The sequence below is a fragment of the Typopeltis vanoorti genome, chromosome 25 (assembly GCF_054136105.1).
Source record: "Typopeltis vanoorti isolate ZY-2024b chromosome 25, IOZ_Tvanoo_1.0, whole genome shotgun sequence".
NCBI lineage: Eukaryota > Metazoa > Arthropoda > Arachnida > Uropygi > Thelyphonidae > Typopeltis > Typopeltis vanoorti.
In genome coordinates, this window is record NC_143573.1 from 35,900,493 (window position 1) to 35,916,801 (window position 16,309).

A 16,309-nucleotide genomic window follows, 5' to 3' on the forward strand; every position below is an offset into this window, starting at 1 on the left:
ATAACACAGTGACGGCTGAACTGGATAGGGGTAATGGGTTTACAGTGATACTACTGGACCTTGCCAAGGCCTTTGACAGGATACCACATGGAACCCTAATCAGTAAACTGGAGCAGATGGGGATAGATATAGGGTTGGTAAGATGGATAGGGGGTGGTTGAAGGAGAGATACCAGAGTGGTTTATTCAGGAGTGGAGTCAAAAAGACGTCTTGTGACTAGTGGAGTGCCGCAGGGCTCTGTTCTTGGATCACTGCTTTTCAATTTGTTCAATGATATTGGAAAGGATTTGAGAGGAAGTGTTCACTTGTTTGCTAATGATGCAAAGTTGGGTAGAGCAATTGTGAGTGCACAGGATGTCAAAATTTTACAGGATGATTTGGGTAGTTTGGAGGACTGGGCTAGGAAAAATGGATGTCAGTTTAATGTGGCAAAGTGCAAGGTTATGCACTTTGGGGTGAAAAGAAGAGCAGCAGTATATCGCATAGGTGGAACCGTACTCCAGGAGATTGAGGCCAGGGATTTGGGAGTGCTGGTGGATAGGGAGTTGAAGTTTAGGGGGCACATTGCAAAAGTAACTAAAACAGCTCACCAAATAAATTGGCTCATGAAAAATACTTTAACATGCAGAGAGAAACAAGTTGTTGTTCCTCTGTATTGAGCCTTGATAAGACCTCATCTGGATTTCTGTGCCCAGTTATGGGCACCAGGGTTTCTTTGTGATGGGGAGGAAGTGGAGAGGGTCCAGAGACGAGTGACCAAGATGATAGCAGGTCTGTGGAATGAACCTTATGAGAATAGGTTGAGGATTTGTGGGTTGCAGAAATTGGACGATAGGTGAAGGAGGGGTAATATGATTGAGACCTTCAAATTACTGAAGGGTTTTTATAAGATTGATCCAAAAGATATTTTTGAAAATATGACTGGTGGTGGGAGGACTAGGGGACCATGCATGGAATCTGGGCAAGAGCGTGGTTGACAAGGGTGTTAGAGCTAGGTTTTTTACTTGGAGAGTGGTGAATGAGTGGAATAAGCTTCCAGAGTCTGTTGTGGGTGCTACGACCGTGAATGAGTTCAAGGCAAGATATGATAGATGCTGTGTGAATGTGGAATAGTTGTTCCAGACATAATGTTAGGGCCTCCCCATGAGTCTGTCGACTCCTTGGAGTTTCCCAGAACAATAATAATAAAAAAAAACTACTTTTTTAAACCATGTTGCACTTCCAAGAATCTCCCACAAAAGAAGTATACTGAATTAAATGTTTGCATTTTGATCTTTACATAACTGAACTAGAAACATTTTTCAACCATGTCTGGAGACGTTCGATAGCATTTGTCTTGATGTAAAAGGAATGCATCTTTACATCCAACTAATATGGTTTGAGAGAATTTGCATATTACTTATATTACATTCCATGGAATTAGTTTTTTGTTCAAGCATCATGTTTCATTATTATTGTGGCCCTTCTAGGGAGTCAAAGAACTCATAATGGAAAAGCACTATTTTAATTTGCTAAATGTCAAACCTTAGTTGTTCATACCACATTCTTGATTTGAATTTTGCTTGCTTTTCCATTCAAGTGCCATCTCCTATCCAGGAGGTCAATTACCATGATTTGACTCATGGTTAACTATAGACATTAAGACATGGTGAGGACCCTATCTCTTCCACATATTGTAAGTATTCATGGCTGTAAATCCATGTGTTCACAGGGCTGACTTGTCTGTTCTGGGGGACAGGACAAAAAAAAACCAAGTTTCCAGGTGAAAAAACCCCCTACCTCCATATGAGACCAGCTAACTCACCTTGACTCAAAAGACCAGATTAGCATTCCTGGCATCATGGATGGAATTTGAACCTAGGTATTTCCAACTAAAGGGCTTGTCTATACCAACTGAACTAGTCTCTTTTGCTTGTCTTCCACTAAAAAAATAATATTGCTCCTTGTTGTATAATTTTTGGGATGGCTTATTCTTGCCCACTCCTGATTTTTTATTAATCAGGTAAAATTCTTTATCTGAATCTGCTTCCTCCTTATCCACTAAACTCTTGACATTCCACCAGCCTTTTCCTATAACCATTTTAAGATCTTGATGTTGCCTTAGTCACTTGTCTTTGGATCTTTCAAATGTTTCCATGCCATTAACTGACATAATCACTTAATTCCTAATGTTTTAAATATCATTTTTCAGTTTAGTCTACACCACTGTTTTAAAATGATCAGTACTGCATTCATATGAACTTAATTTCAGATTCTTATAATTGTCACTAATGTAGATCTTGCCTACTAGGTTTTAATGCTGTATAGTGCATTCACACTCTACTGGCATCTAAGGAGTAAGCCTAAACCAGCACCAGCATGTGGAACAAATGTTGTTATTCAAAATGTTCAAATGCAGCCAGGTAAGTTAAAAAAAAATAATTTATCTTGAACTGCTCCTTTATTAGAATAAACTTTTCTAATAGCATCTAGAAAATAAAACTTTAAAATTAAATTATTTTGCATAGTTTTCTGTATTTTAATCTTTTAACTGGTAGATTCACTTTCTACTAAATTTGGAATATTTTTTGAATACAAGCTTGTTGCATTCTCCATATCTTAACTTGAATTTGAATCCAGTTGCTTAGTGGAATGCCACTTAATCTCATAAGTGAATGCTCTTGCCTCTCATAGGCATTAACCAAAGTCTTAGTGGTAATTTCATCCATAAAAAATTGCAGTACCTATTCATAGGTGACCAAAGTTAACTGAAATCTTTCTCTAAAGACTGTCAAGCCTTGAAACAATGATCTTGTATGGTGCAATGAAATTCATGCATCACCCAGGCAATAACATTTGCAATAGTGTAATTCAAACTCCAGCCTGTTATTCACATTTCCATATCAGCATAAAATGGACAATCTGCAGTTAAACTGTGTATCCTAGACAATCCCTGTTAAAACAGGATATAGAGGAAACTGCCTCAAGTCATGCCACCTATCATTAAATAGTATAGGAAAGTGAAACTTCTGATAAAAGAAGGAAAGAATATTTTACACCTGCCTTAGAGAAAGTAATTACTGAATTAAGTGCTTGATTCTGACTCCTGTTTTACTAGTAATTCTCTTGGCAGAAGTGTATATAATAAGAATTAGCTTGTGTCCAAACTAGGCTGAACACAAAGTAACAATTGTGTTCATTTTCTACTGAAAGATAAATCAGTAAACAAAAAAATTTGAATGGCTTGAGGATGAGATCTTCAAAGACTATTCTAGTCTAAAGGCTTTTGGTCATTCTTGCCCATAATTACATATGGCATAACCTGGAATTTAGACATGAATCAGCAAGTTACCCAGTGAATGGAAAGAAATATTCTTGGTGTGGTAAATATGGCAAAGAAACATTTCATTGTCATCAAAATGGAAATAGACTGAATGCAGTGCAAGATATAAAACAATGACTTGAATTAACAGAATGGAGACCTACTGAACTTAGTATGTATGCATCCAAAGATTATTGGGATCTCTAAGACATAGTTGACAGATGATATACTGACAAGAATAAAGTAGAAGGGTATAGCATTTTTGACCAGATAAGGACAAACAGTGGTGGAATATTGTCCTTCCTATCTGAAATTGGAAGGGCCAAATATAAGTGCCTAGGAACTTTGTAAAGGAATATTTCCAGCAATAGCAAGTTGCATATGAGTGAATCAAAGAAGACAATTTGGTGTAAAGCAGAGAAAGGATATCAAACAAACTGCAGATATAAAAGGTTATGGAAGAGATAGTGGGGAGCAGATGCATAAAGAATGACTTAGGCCAGAAGAGACTAATATGGTAAGGAAGGCAAAACTGGAATTGAGTGGCTCAGATCCAAAGAAAATCTTAAAGAATTCTTTCTTTGGTTAGTAGGAGAATCCTATTGTTGGATAAAAATAGGAATAGTGACTGCAAAAGGACAGTGGAGCTGTTCAGTGAACACTTAATTGGGATTGGTATTTCATCCTGAAAAAAATTTTTATACTAGTGATAAGGTGGGTTCAAGGTTCAGAAGTGCAAGAATGTTTCAAATACTGTACTTGAAATATCAAAGCAATGGGACTAAATTGGATTTTGCCACAGATTTTGGGAAAATGTGATAGAACTGATCTGACCTAGATTTTCAATGAAAGTCTGGCCTTGGGGAAAAGTGCCCAAGGAATGCACAGGATAAGATAGTGCTACTGCATAAGAGTGGTAACAGACTGAAGTATCAAACTAGACCAATTTATTTCATCAGTAGTTAAGATTTTGGAGAAATTAATGAGGGATCATTTATAATGTTGGGCAGATGAGGGTAATGTTATGAGTCAGCATGGATTTGTTAAGGGATACTGTTGAGTGTTATAATTCACATCCCTGGAAGTTACAAAAGGAAACTGAGCAAGAGGGTGAGGAGTGGTTTCTTTGCATAGAGGGTGGTTGAACCATGGAATGCATTGCCTGATGGAGTGGTGAGAGCGAGAATGGTCAATGAGTTTAAGGAGTGGTATGATACTTTATGTTCTTAGGGGACCTCCTCCCTCTGAGTCTTGACAGACTATGTTCTTAGGAAGGACTTCCCATGATGAGTCTTTGACTCCATGGAGGCCTGAATAATAATAATAATAAAATGACAAGAGCAGCTGATCAGACATTCTGCCATTTTTTGGATTTGACAGGATACTACACCAATAAACTGATATTTAAGTTGTGGCACATGGGTTTAGATGTCAGGTTAGTGAACTGGATTTGGGGTTGACTATTCAATCCCAGAATTTCAACCTGAAATTTAGGGAACATTACATAGGTAGTGAAGATTGATAAAGAACTGACCTAGAGTTTTCAATGAACCTCTGCCCCATATACTGAGCAGTATTATTCAGTAGCCAGGCAGATTTGTGATTTGTATGTTCACAGCTGTTCAGTAATGAAGTAATGTCTTGAGTGAAAGAAATCCTAGTTTTTTTTTTTGAAGCTGAGGATGCAATGGTTATGTGTGTATACCAGGAGAGGTATGATCTCAGGGTAATTCTAAGAGAAATCTCCAATTGTCTGGAAATTTGGGTATCATCAAAAGGAATATTAGGAAGATGGTTCTTTTTTATGAGAAATAGGATGGAACTGGGTTTTATTTGCATTGAAGGTGATGAGATAATCTGAACCCCATTAGATTAACCACCACCCTCAATTCTGATCTCTGAGCCATTCTCTTCTAAGTTGAAGTAAGTTGTGTAGCGTAGGGTTTATCAAATGAAAGGGAGGAGTGCAATGTGCTGTCTCCAAAACTATTGGGTTGGAGATCAACTGAAGTAGGTCATTGATGTACAGCAGGAAGAGGGTTGGTGTGAGGACAGAACCTTGAGCTCCAGCATTAGTTGAATGGTGAGAGGATTAAGAACCATCACCATCTAAGTTTCTCACCTTGTTTTTATTCAGTGTCCTTTTAATTGTTCCACAAATTTTCTGAAATTTTATTTTTTCATCTATATCTTTTAGATAAGTTTATTTAGGCTGCATAATAACATCTGTTCTATTTTATTTTTAACTATTTTTGATCTAACATGACATGACTTTTTCTCTTTGCAAATTTAAAATTGTTGGCTTATTTTGTTTAATAAACTGATTTTTGAAGGTCATCTTCATTATATTACAAGACGTATTCTGATTATCTGCATACAGAATTGTATTGATGACAGTTCTGGTTAACTGGATACCTTGTTTTGCATATTTTAATAATCTGTTATATATATATATATATATATATATATTGAATAGTTGGAGATAAGCTACATCCTTGTCTGACATCTTGATTTATTTCAATCTCTTCTGCAAAAATACACTTAGGTAATAAAGTATCTTTTATATAAACTTGGTATAGTTTATATATCAAATGTAATAGATATCCTTCTTTTTTTGTTATATTCCATGATTTTTCTCTGCATTTTATCAAAAGTTTTCTTTTAATTTATAAAGGCCATATGAGTAAATTAAATTCTTGTTTTTTTTCCAATGTCTGAAACCATTTTGTTCTTCTGAGAGGAAGACTGTTTGCAATATTTGTCTTTTATTCAGTATTTTACTGTAAATTTTGTAACCTGTATTTAATAAACTTCCTCCTGTAATTGCCAATCATCTGTCTCCTTTCTTAAATAGATATAACCTTAGCTGTTAACCAATATGGAACCTCGCATTTCTTCCAACACTTCTTAATTTTAAGATTCCGATATAAATAAGAGGGGGGTCTGAAAAGTTCTCGGCCTAACAATGAAAAAAAAATTTTTTTTTTCAACAATCTCCCTTAAGACTAATCTTCTAGCAATGCTCCAGCACAATTATCTTATCCATGTAATGAATCTCAGTAAGATCTACAAAATATCCCTCTACAGCTGCAATTGCCTCTTGATTTGAAGAAAAATGCTGACCAGCAAGGAAGATTTTTAGTTCTGGGAAGAGAGAAGTCAGAGCCAAATCTGGGGAATAGAGTGGATGTTCTAACAATTCATAATGCAGATCCTTTAATTTTCCCATTGCCAAACCACCTTTGTGGGAAGGTGCATTGTCCTGATGAAAGTTTTTTTTAATTCTGCAAACTGGATCTTTTCTCACGAATTTTTTTTGTCTAGTCTGGTTAAAGATGGGAATAATATTCCCCAGTTATTGTTTTTACCCTTTTCAAGATAATAAACAAAATGCCTTTAGCATCCCAAAACACTAATGCCATGACCTTTCTTGCTGATGGAACAGACTGTCTTTGATGCTGAACTGGCTTCTGTCCATTGTTTTGACTGCTGTTTGGATTCTGGTGTGTAATGGTGAATCAAAGTCTCATCCATAATAATGAATCTACTAACAATCAGTTTTATTCTTGTTAAAATGCTCCAAACACTGTTCAGAGATTTTCATGCAAGTGCAGTTTTTGATCTGCTGTGAACAAGCATAGTACCCATCTTGTGCAAAGCTTTTTCATTTGCAATTCTTCATGCAAAATATATCCTACATGTTCTTTTGATATGCCTATAGTCTCAGCAATTTCACACACTTTGACTCGCCAGTCATCCCCTATCATATCATGCACTTGATCAATGATTTCTGGTGTTACTTTTTGGACATCCTTCATGTGGATCATCAAGGCTAGTATGGCCACATTTAAACTCTACAGCCATTTCTTAATTGTCAAAAATGAAGAGTGCCTATAAACTTATGAATTTCTTTTGGTTAAACCTTTTACAAAGAATTTTAACTATACAATACTCAGTTCTATCCATTTCAAGGGATACTGACAACACTTTTGCTTCAGACAGCTGTATAAAACACTACTTGATAGAATGACTTGCAATTTCACATGGATGCTTATGACAGATGTACCAACTTAGAAAAAAAAAATCTTGCCAATGGTGCTGCCATCTATGGTCGAGGCCAAGAACTTTTCAGACCACCCTCATATTCTTTGCCATATTTCCAAAACTGTATTTATGTCATCTAATCCAGTTGATTTTCTATTTTTTGATACTTTTTATTGCTTCTTTTAGTTCTAATTTTATTGGTTCCATGTCAGTGATTTCCTAATTGTCAAATTTGTTGCATATCAGTGGTATACAGTGGGTGTGAATCTGCCAGATTTAAGGTAACCAGTGGAGTACCTCAGGTTTCAGTCCTTTGGCCATTGTTCAATCTATACATTAATGACATCAAGCAGGGTCTATCATCAGATTTGCAATTGTTTGCCAATGATGCAAAGATAGGCAGGTTAATCAGGGATGCTACTGATATCCAGTAATTACAATGATTTGAATAGACTGGAAATCTGGGCAAGCAAAAAATGGCTGCCAGTTTAATGTTGATAAGTGTAAAGTTATGCGCTCTGGCATGATTAGAATTCCAGCGGCATATTATATTAGTGGATTTATACTACAAGAAACTGAAGAGGCAAGGGATCTTGGTGTGTTGGTGGATAAGAATTTAAAGTTTAAAGATCACATAGCAAAAGTTGCAAATTCAACTCGGAGGATAATTGCTATGCTGAAGAGAACCTTGACATGTAAGGATAAGGAAGTAATTTTGCCTCTTTATAAGGCTTTGATAAGACCACAACTGGATTACTGTGTGCAGATTTGGTCTCCTGGGTTCCAAGGGGATAAAGAAGCTGTGGAATGGGTGCAAAGGAGTTCCAAAGATTATATTTGGATTATGGGATTTATGAGGACAGATATCAAGTATGTGGAATGCAGACTCTTTAACAGGAGAAAGGGTGATATGATAGGTCTATAAATTTTGGAATGGGTGTTACAGCATTTCAAATTGTGAAATTTTTTGTTATATGGAAGGTGGGGAGAGAACAGACATCCATGGAAGTTAAGTTTGTTCACAGTCAAAGGGGTAAGAGCTAGGTTTTCTCCCAGAGAGCAGTGAGTGGAATAATTTGCCCTTAGGGGTAGTGAGTAGATCTAGTGTAAATGAATTTAAGGGAAGGTATGATAGCTGGGTTGAATAATTTATAGCCTCCCTCAATGAGTCCTTGACTCCCTGAAGGTCTCAGGTAATAATAAAAACATAAATTCTTAATGTTCTATCCATTGTTTCTCTTGTATTATGTTGATTTATGGTGTCTTTTTCTTTAATTTGTTTAATATTTTGTAGACTGTCTTCTATTTTATTAAATCTGTCCTAAGAATCTTGGTGGGCTTTGTATACTATATTTCTTTTTGGTTTTTGTATATTTCTGTTTCCTTTCCTTTTGAAAGAGTGATTTGTATGCCATTTGTTTTTCTTTTATTGCACTTTTTTATATCATGTTCCAAATTTAATGTTTTTTCTTTTTATTTTTTCTTTCCAAGTATTTCAGAGGCTGCTTTATGGATATCTTTATTAGTTTTCCCATTCTTCTATATCTTTACTGATTTGAGCCTTTTTAGGTAATCTGTTGATTGATATAGCATTTTAATGCTTTCTTCTTGTAATACACTCTGTATACTTGCACTTTCTTGTTTTCTTCCTTTCTTCATTTTGCTATTTCTATTGTGGACTAAGAAATCTGAAAAATTTCGCTTCCTCTGTAAACACATCATCTCTCACATGTGGAGCTAGTTCCTTATCAGTAATGTTATAATCAATTATAGATCTTGTTCCTCTGCTATTTCAAGTATATTTTTTGAAAAAGTATGTTATTTTAAAATTATTGCAAATAGAGAAGTTTAATAGTTGTTGTTCATGCAAATTTCTCATGTGAAATTCATGCAAATGAAAATTAATGTAAACTTAATTATGCAGTGCTCTTATAGTAACCTTGACACGTATCGAGAGTATATCAGGAAATTGATTTCATGCTAATCAGAACAAATTACCTATCTACATCATACTTAAGGTGTCTGACAGACAACAGTAATATATCCTGGAGTAGAATCCATGTGACCAATAGGATGTTGCAGGGCTTTACACTTGAGCCACTTATGTTTAGAATTAACATCTAATGATTTGAAGGGAATATCCAGTTTTCTAGTGTAGAAGCTAGCCAGTTTATAATAAAAATGTAGATTCTTTTGTATTTATATACAAACCATGGGGAACATAAGATAATTCTTAGTATAAGATTCAGAATACAAAGACAAAGCTGTATTGCACTGTGTTGGATTGTACATCCTAGTTTTGAATCCGCCATCTTGTTGTAAAGTTCTTAATAAAATTGATTAATTGCTGGTTGATTACTATTATTATTCAGGCCTCCATGGAGTCAAGACTTCATGGGAGGTCTTTCCTAAGAACATAGTCTATCATACCACTCATTGACCATTCTCGCCCTCACCACTCGATCAGGCAATGCATTCCACGGCTCAACCACCCTCCATGCAAAGAAACCACTCCTCACCCTCTTGCTCACATTTTCCTTTCGTAACTTCCAGGGATGGCTTCTTGTCATCACTCCTTCCTGCTGTTCAACCAAGTGAAAGAACTCCCCCAGTGTCAACCCTATAACCACCTCTCAACAGTTTAAAAGTCTCAATCATATCACCTCTCCTTCTATCCATCAAACTCTGCAGTCCACATTCCCTCAGCTGATCCTCATAACTATCCTTGTACAGTCCTGAAACCATCTTTTGTCACCTGTCTTTGTATCCTTTCCACAGTTAATTTATCCCTTCAAATCCTGGGGACCAAATCTGAGAACAATAGTCCAAGTGTGGTCTGATCACCCTTTTTATCTCTGCAGGTCAGTGTCCTTCTCATAATTGCAGCAATCCTCTGTTACCTTAACCACCTTTGCAATATGTCCCCTAAACTTCAGGTTTCTATCAATCATCAACACCAGATCTGTCTCCCCTACTTCCTCCAGTATAACTCCTCCCATAGAGTATGTAGCATCCCATCAATGTTTCCCAAACCTCAAGACCTTACATTTTGCTGCATTAAACAGAAACCCCCATTCATTTGCCCATCTATCTAGCTTATTCAAATCCTCTTGCAGGGCTACCACATCTGCACTATTACTAATGATCCTTCCCAGCTTTGCATCATCTGCAAACAACTGAATATCCCCTTGCAATTCACTGGCAATGTCATTGATATAAAGGTTAAACAACATAGATCCTAGTACTGTGCCCTGTAAGGTCCCACTTGTAACCCTCTGTCTCCTTGAAACTGCTCCACCATACACAACTCTCTGATACCTATCAGACAGCCAATCTGACATCCAGACTCATGTGCTGCAACTTAAATATCAGCTTATGTGGCACCCTGTCAAATGCCTTTGCAAAGTCTAAGAAAATTGCAGTATATGCCTTTCCCTCATCTAATGTTCTTGTAACTTTATTATAAAAGGCTAGCATATTGCTAAAACAAGAGTGCCCTTTCACAAATCCATGTTGACTCTCACAGATAACATTACCCTCATCTGCCCAATGTATACGGTCCCTCACTACTTTCTCCAAGATCTTAACAACTACTGATGACACAGACTGGCCTATAGACACTTCCAGTCTGTTACTACCCTTATGCATTGGCACTATCTTACCTTCCTTCCATTCCCTGGGCACCTTTCCTGCAGTCAGACTTTCATTGAAAAGCCAGGTTAAAGGCACTGTCAGTTCCCTAGCACATTCTCTCAAAACTCGTGGTGAAATACCATCCAGTCCCAAAGCTTTACTTGCATCCAGAGTACTCAGTATCTGAAACACACTCTCCTCCTGTACCTCTAAACCTCAAACCAGCCCTATCCCTCTAGCATTAAAACTGACTCCTAGGATGAAATACTTCAATAAATTGTTCATTGAACAATTCCACTGTCCTCTGCATCAGTCACTATTCCCATTTTATCCCACAATATCATTCTTCCACAGTCATTTCACAATATCATTCTTCCACAGTCATTTCACAATATCATTCTTCCACAGTCATTTCACAATATCATTCTTCCACATAGCTAAAACTTTCACTAGGATTTTCTTTGGATCTTAGGGCCAATCTCCTCTCATATTCCAGTTTTGCTTTCCTTACCACACTAGTCACTCTTCTGGTCTGTCTTATATTCTTCATGCATCCCCTCTTCACCTGTCTCCTTATCTCTTCCATAGTCTCTTTTTCACATTCCTGTTTAATATTGTTTGTCATCCACTTTACTCTGAATTGTGTCCTCTTCTTCACTCGTGGTATATAACTTGCCATTACTGCTAACAATATTCTTTCACAATTTCCCACACACTAATGATATCCTGGCCTTCCAATTCCTCCCTCCATGAAACTTCCCGAAGTCGACGTTTAAGACTATTATAATCACCTGCATTATAATTCCACACGTTCCTGTCTCTTTGAATATAGGGAAATTTATATTTATACTGTGCCACCCTATATTTAGATTAGGCTATCTAAAATAGTAGAATCAATCTTCAATTAATTTAGTCAATTAATTTAGCAGTCTCATTAATCATATAGGCCAAATTTAATATTTTACACTTAAAGCTCCTGCAAGGTCTGAACTTTTTATGAATGGTGCAATGAAAAAGAATAGAGCACACACAATATTGAAATCAATAAAACAAAACATTTAATACAAGGTTATGACAAGTACATAAATTTTAACTCCAAAAATAAGATAATACAAATAACTTAGTTCTTTAGGTGAAAACATTCGCATAGAATCAAACAAATCTTCTGATACTAAATTCAGTTTTCCTAATAACACAATTGTTCAGAGTTCAATACTTCAGAATTTCTAAGTAAATAAATTTTACTGGTATCACTCAGTTGTACTCTATAATTTAACACGTAGTCAGCAAGCACTTATTATATTATTAATGGCAGCAGTTATTACTTCAAGGGGAATTACTTTCAAACTTCTAACTTTGCTAAACTCTGCAAAATGCCACAGTAAATGTTAGGATATTTGAGACAGAGCTATCACTTAAATCTTCACACTGAAACGAAATAAAATAGAACTGTTCTTACCAGGTTAAATCCATAGCACATCGGATTCAATGCGAGCACATTTCAAAACTATTCACTTATTACTCTGATGCAACACTATTCAAGAGTTCTTCAGAGATAACTGAATTATTATTTATCGTGCTACACAAATCTTGACTGACTTGCTATAAGGCAGAATAATTATTCCATTTTTACTACTGTATAACAAGTTGATCTTTGCACAATCCTTCAAAGCAATATAGTAATTCTAGAACTTAGTGGAATTATTCTGAATTGCCTATTAATCTTCCGGTCTTTTGTTAATTCTATTACATCAGTAAAATTCCTATTACTGCCACTGCTAACTTTACTCTCAGCTGCCTATAAGTTTTCTCCTCCTCTCTGTACTGTTCAGTGCTCCTGCCCTTGAGTGTCCTTGTTTACTTTCACCTTCTGCTTATCTACCTTCCTTCTTCCCACCTAAACTTGTTCTCTAGTCCAACTCGTATTAATTGCTTCCAATTACCGCAGCTCATGCATTCTATTTTATCTCCATGGCAATGAACAAAACGTAAACATATGTATTACATAAGATTATACCTTTACATACAGTAATGAAAAATAAAAATATTAGTTACTTAATTTCTCCTTCATAATAAAAAAACATTACTGTTCACATAAGGCACAAAAGTTACATATTAGAATACCCTACAATATTACTGAAGGAATATAGCAATAAAATAAATGGTATTTACTGGAGTCTTTTCATTAACATGACATATTATAATTAAATAATAACTGATAAAATTAAAGGAAAATACATGAATAATAAATCTTTAAGCAAGAGACTAACAAATAATATTTAAACAAGTCTTGCTTAGGATATGGTAGATTATGTTAAATGTGAGTGAAGAATAAAAACAATTTCATTCACAGTTTAAGTATAAGATTCAGAACATAAAGACAAAGCTGTATTGCACTGCAATTGCAAAAAAGTGAAAAAAATAGTTCAATGGATCACTTAAAATTTAAACACAATGAGGAGCAGAGGCAATTCCTCTTTATAAGATAACAATTTGATTATCTGGGTTTCTTGGAGGATCTAGAGAAGTGTGTAGAACCCTTAAGAGCATAAATAGGTGTAGGTTACAAAATTTCTTCCAGAACATGACAAAACACCATCCCTATAAGTATTAGCAATACTTAAGTCTATTGCTAATAGATTACTCTATTACTAGAGTAGTAAAATAGGTTACTAAACAGTCATGAGTGCTTGGTTAATGATCTAGTTTAGAGGTATGAATTAAGTCTTACTCCAGACTTGCATAAAGTTGCTCACTACTGGAGATTTGCCTTGGATAACAGCATAATTGTCTGCACTCACTCATTCCTTCAGGATGCATTTCATGCTCTTATTACTTTTGCACTTTTCATGCAAAATCCTGTAGCAACTTCCAATGTTCTTGTTCTTTCCCCTTTTTTCTGATGTATTAAAAAAACATAAACTCGATAACAGCTTAATAGCATAAATGTCTCATTGCCTCTGTCTTTTCTGCTCCAGACTTCAGATTGTCTTCAAAAAGACAACTTAGAATGCAACCATTACTTTCATCAGGAATTCCATATTGCATATTTTTCTACTAAAAAAAAAAAATCTTGTTTTTGGTGTATTACAAGTCAATTCAAAGTTTTAATCTTTAAGAAAAGATTATCTACACTAGAATGTATTACATTAAACATAAAATTTAGGTTAATTAAATCTGACTTCTAATTAGTTAAGGATATTTATAAGATAAGCTTTACAATCAATTAACTAGATTAATTGAATTTTCATTAGTTATGCCTCCTGTGCAGCCAGGATATCCACCAACTTCACAGCTACTACCACCTGCACAAGGATATTATCCAGTACCAAGCCAACCAGTCTGTCAAGTGGCAGCACAGAATAATGTAGTACCAAGCCAACCAGTCTGTCAAGTGGCAGCACAGAATAATGTAGTACCAAGCCAGCCAGTCTGTCAAGTGGCAGCACAGAATAATGTAGTACCAAGCCAGCCAGTCTGTCAAACATCCTCTGAACAACTTAAACAAACAGTACAGTCTACAAACTCTGTTCTAGATATGCCTATGTGTTCCCCATCTGAAGCTATAGCATGTCTTGATGAGGCTACAAAAACAGAACTTTCTTCATCTGAGGCTACAAAAACAGAACTTTCTTCATCTGAGGCTACAAAAACAGAACTTTCTTCATCTGAGGCTACAAAAACAGAACTTTCTTCATCTGAGGCTACAAAAACAGAACTTATTTCATCTTGTCCTGTGCCAAAGATAAATGTAGTTGCTTCAGTATCTATAGAAACAAGAGAGTAAGTACACTGAATTTGTATTCTTACAGTAATGTGTGTATAAGTTAATAGAAAATGTTGTGTATTAATGCCCCTAACTTGAAGTCAGTTGTGAAATCTTATTCAAATCTGCCAGTAGATTTTGCTAATACAAAATATATATATACAAAATATATATATATATATATATACAAAATATACACACACACACACTCTCAATAAAAATGCTAATTCTAGTTTTAGTACATTATCACCAACCATAGAGCAAAAAAAGTATTACTGTAGTTAGTCTTCTTTCAAAATAAGTAGCATGAACACTCTACATGACACTTTGTACATATAACTGACCCCTAACTGTGAAGCTGCAACCAGTCTTACTTGCTTGTATAATTTTCCGAAATCTGAATATTATTTCCTTGCAGACTTAAACTTTATATGCTTTACCTACTACAGCAGAGCTAAGTTAACTACTTCCCATGATCAGATTCCAGTCTTGATCAAATTATAGCAACTGGTGGATTCTGTTGCTTTCCAAGGTGCAACCGGAAATCCTATTTGACAAGAGTGCTTGTCTACTAACCAGAAGTCTAGTATATCCTTAAGAATGAGAATAAATCTTATTCTGTAATGAAATCTTGAAGGGGCTTGAATCTGAACTCCAGTCAATCAACATGAAATATCATTAAAAAATTAAAGTGGGGACATTTTTTGTCATAAAGAACACACAACACTTTATAAACAAAATTAAAAACATAACATTTGACAAAGATGACTTGTTAGTCAGTTTTGACATTTCTGCCCTTTTCACAAATATTCTCATCAATGACACAATTCTCTTAGTACAGAACAAATTTCTGCCTGATATTAAGGCCCTCTTTGCCCATGTACTACAGTCTGGTTACTTTGTGTAGCAAAACTTTACCTACAAAAAGAAGGTACAGCCATGGGCTCACCACTATCCCCCTAATCGCTAACTTTTACATGGAAACTTTTGAGCATTCTGCCACTCTAAAACCCACAATATGGCTTAGATATGTTTACAATGTGTTCACTATCTGGCTGCATGGGCTACAAATGCTAAACACATTCCTTAGCCACCTGAACAAACAACTTGAACACATACAATTTACCATCAAAATTGAAAATCAGAACTCGCTCCTGTTCCTAGACACACTAGTCACACATCTCTCCTCAGGCAGTCTATCCTTCATGGCCTACCAAAAACCAACACACACACACACTGGTCAATACATGCATGCTAATTCATACCACCATCACAAAAATATGGAGTCATTAACACCCTTAAAAACAGGGCCATAACAATTTGCTGTAACCAGCAAGAACTAAAAATCATCAGTGACACATTCATAAATAATGACTATAACAAAATGCTCCATAAATCAACAAAAACGAATCTAGCCATATTCAACTCTAAGGATCCTCTCCTTGGCACATCCTGGAGTCTGCTGCATCTGTAACTTACCATACATTGGTGAAACAGGACGTACAATTCCTATACATAAGGACACATAAAATATAATCATTTTGGTGAAGCAAGCCTCTCAGATC

The 16,309-nt window shown here is 35.6% G+C and overlaps 1 protein-coding gene across 2 annotated transcripts in view; it reads left to right on the forward strand.

Annotated features, from left to right (window-relative positions):
- LOC150092664 (uncharacterized) overlaps nucleotides 1-16,309 on the forward strand; it is a 154,578-nt gene that overhangs the window by 117,306 nt on the left and 20,963 nt on the right. For both annotated transcript variants that reach the window (XM_090414740.1, XM_090414741.1), the window contains 2 exons: nucleotides 2,291-2,402; nucleotides 14,233-14,761. In XM_090414740.1, the coding sequence (XP_090270866.1) occupies nucleotides 2,291-2,402; nucleotides 14,233-14,761 (641 nt within the window). The remainder of the gene's footprint in view (nucleotides 1-2,290; nucleotides 2,403-14,232; nucleotides 14,762-16,309) is intronic.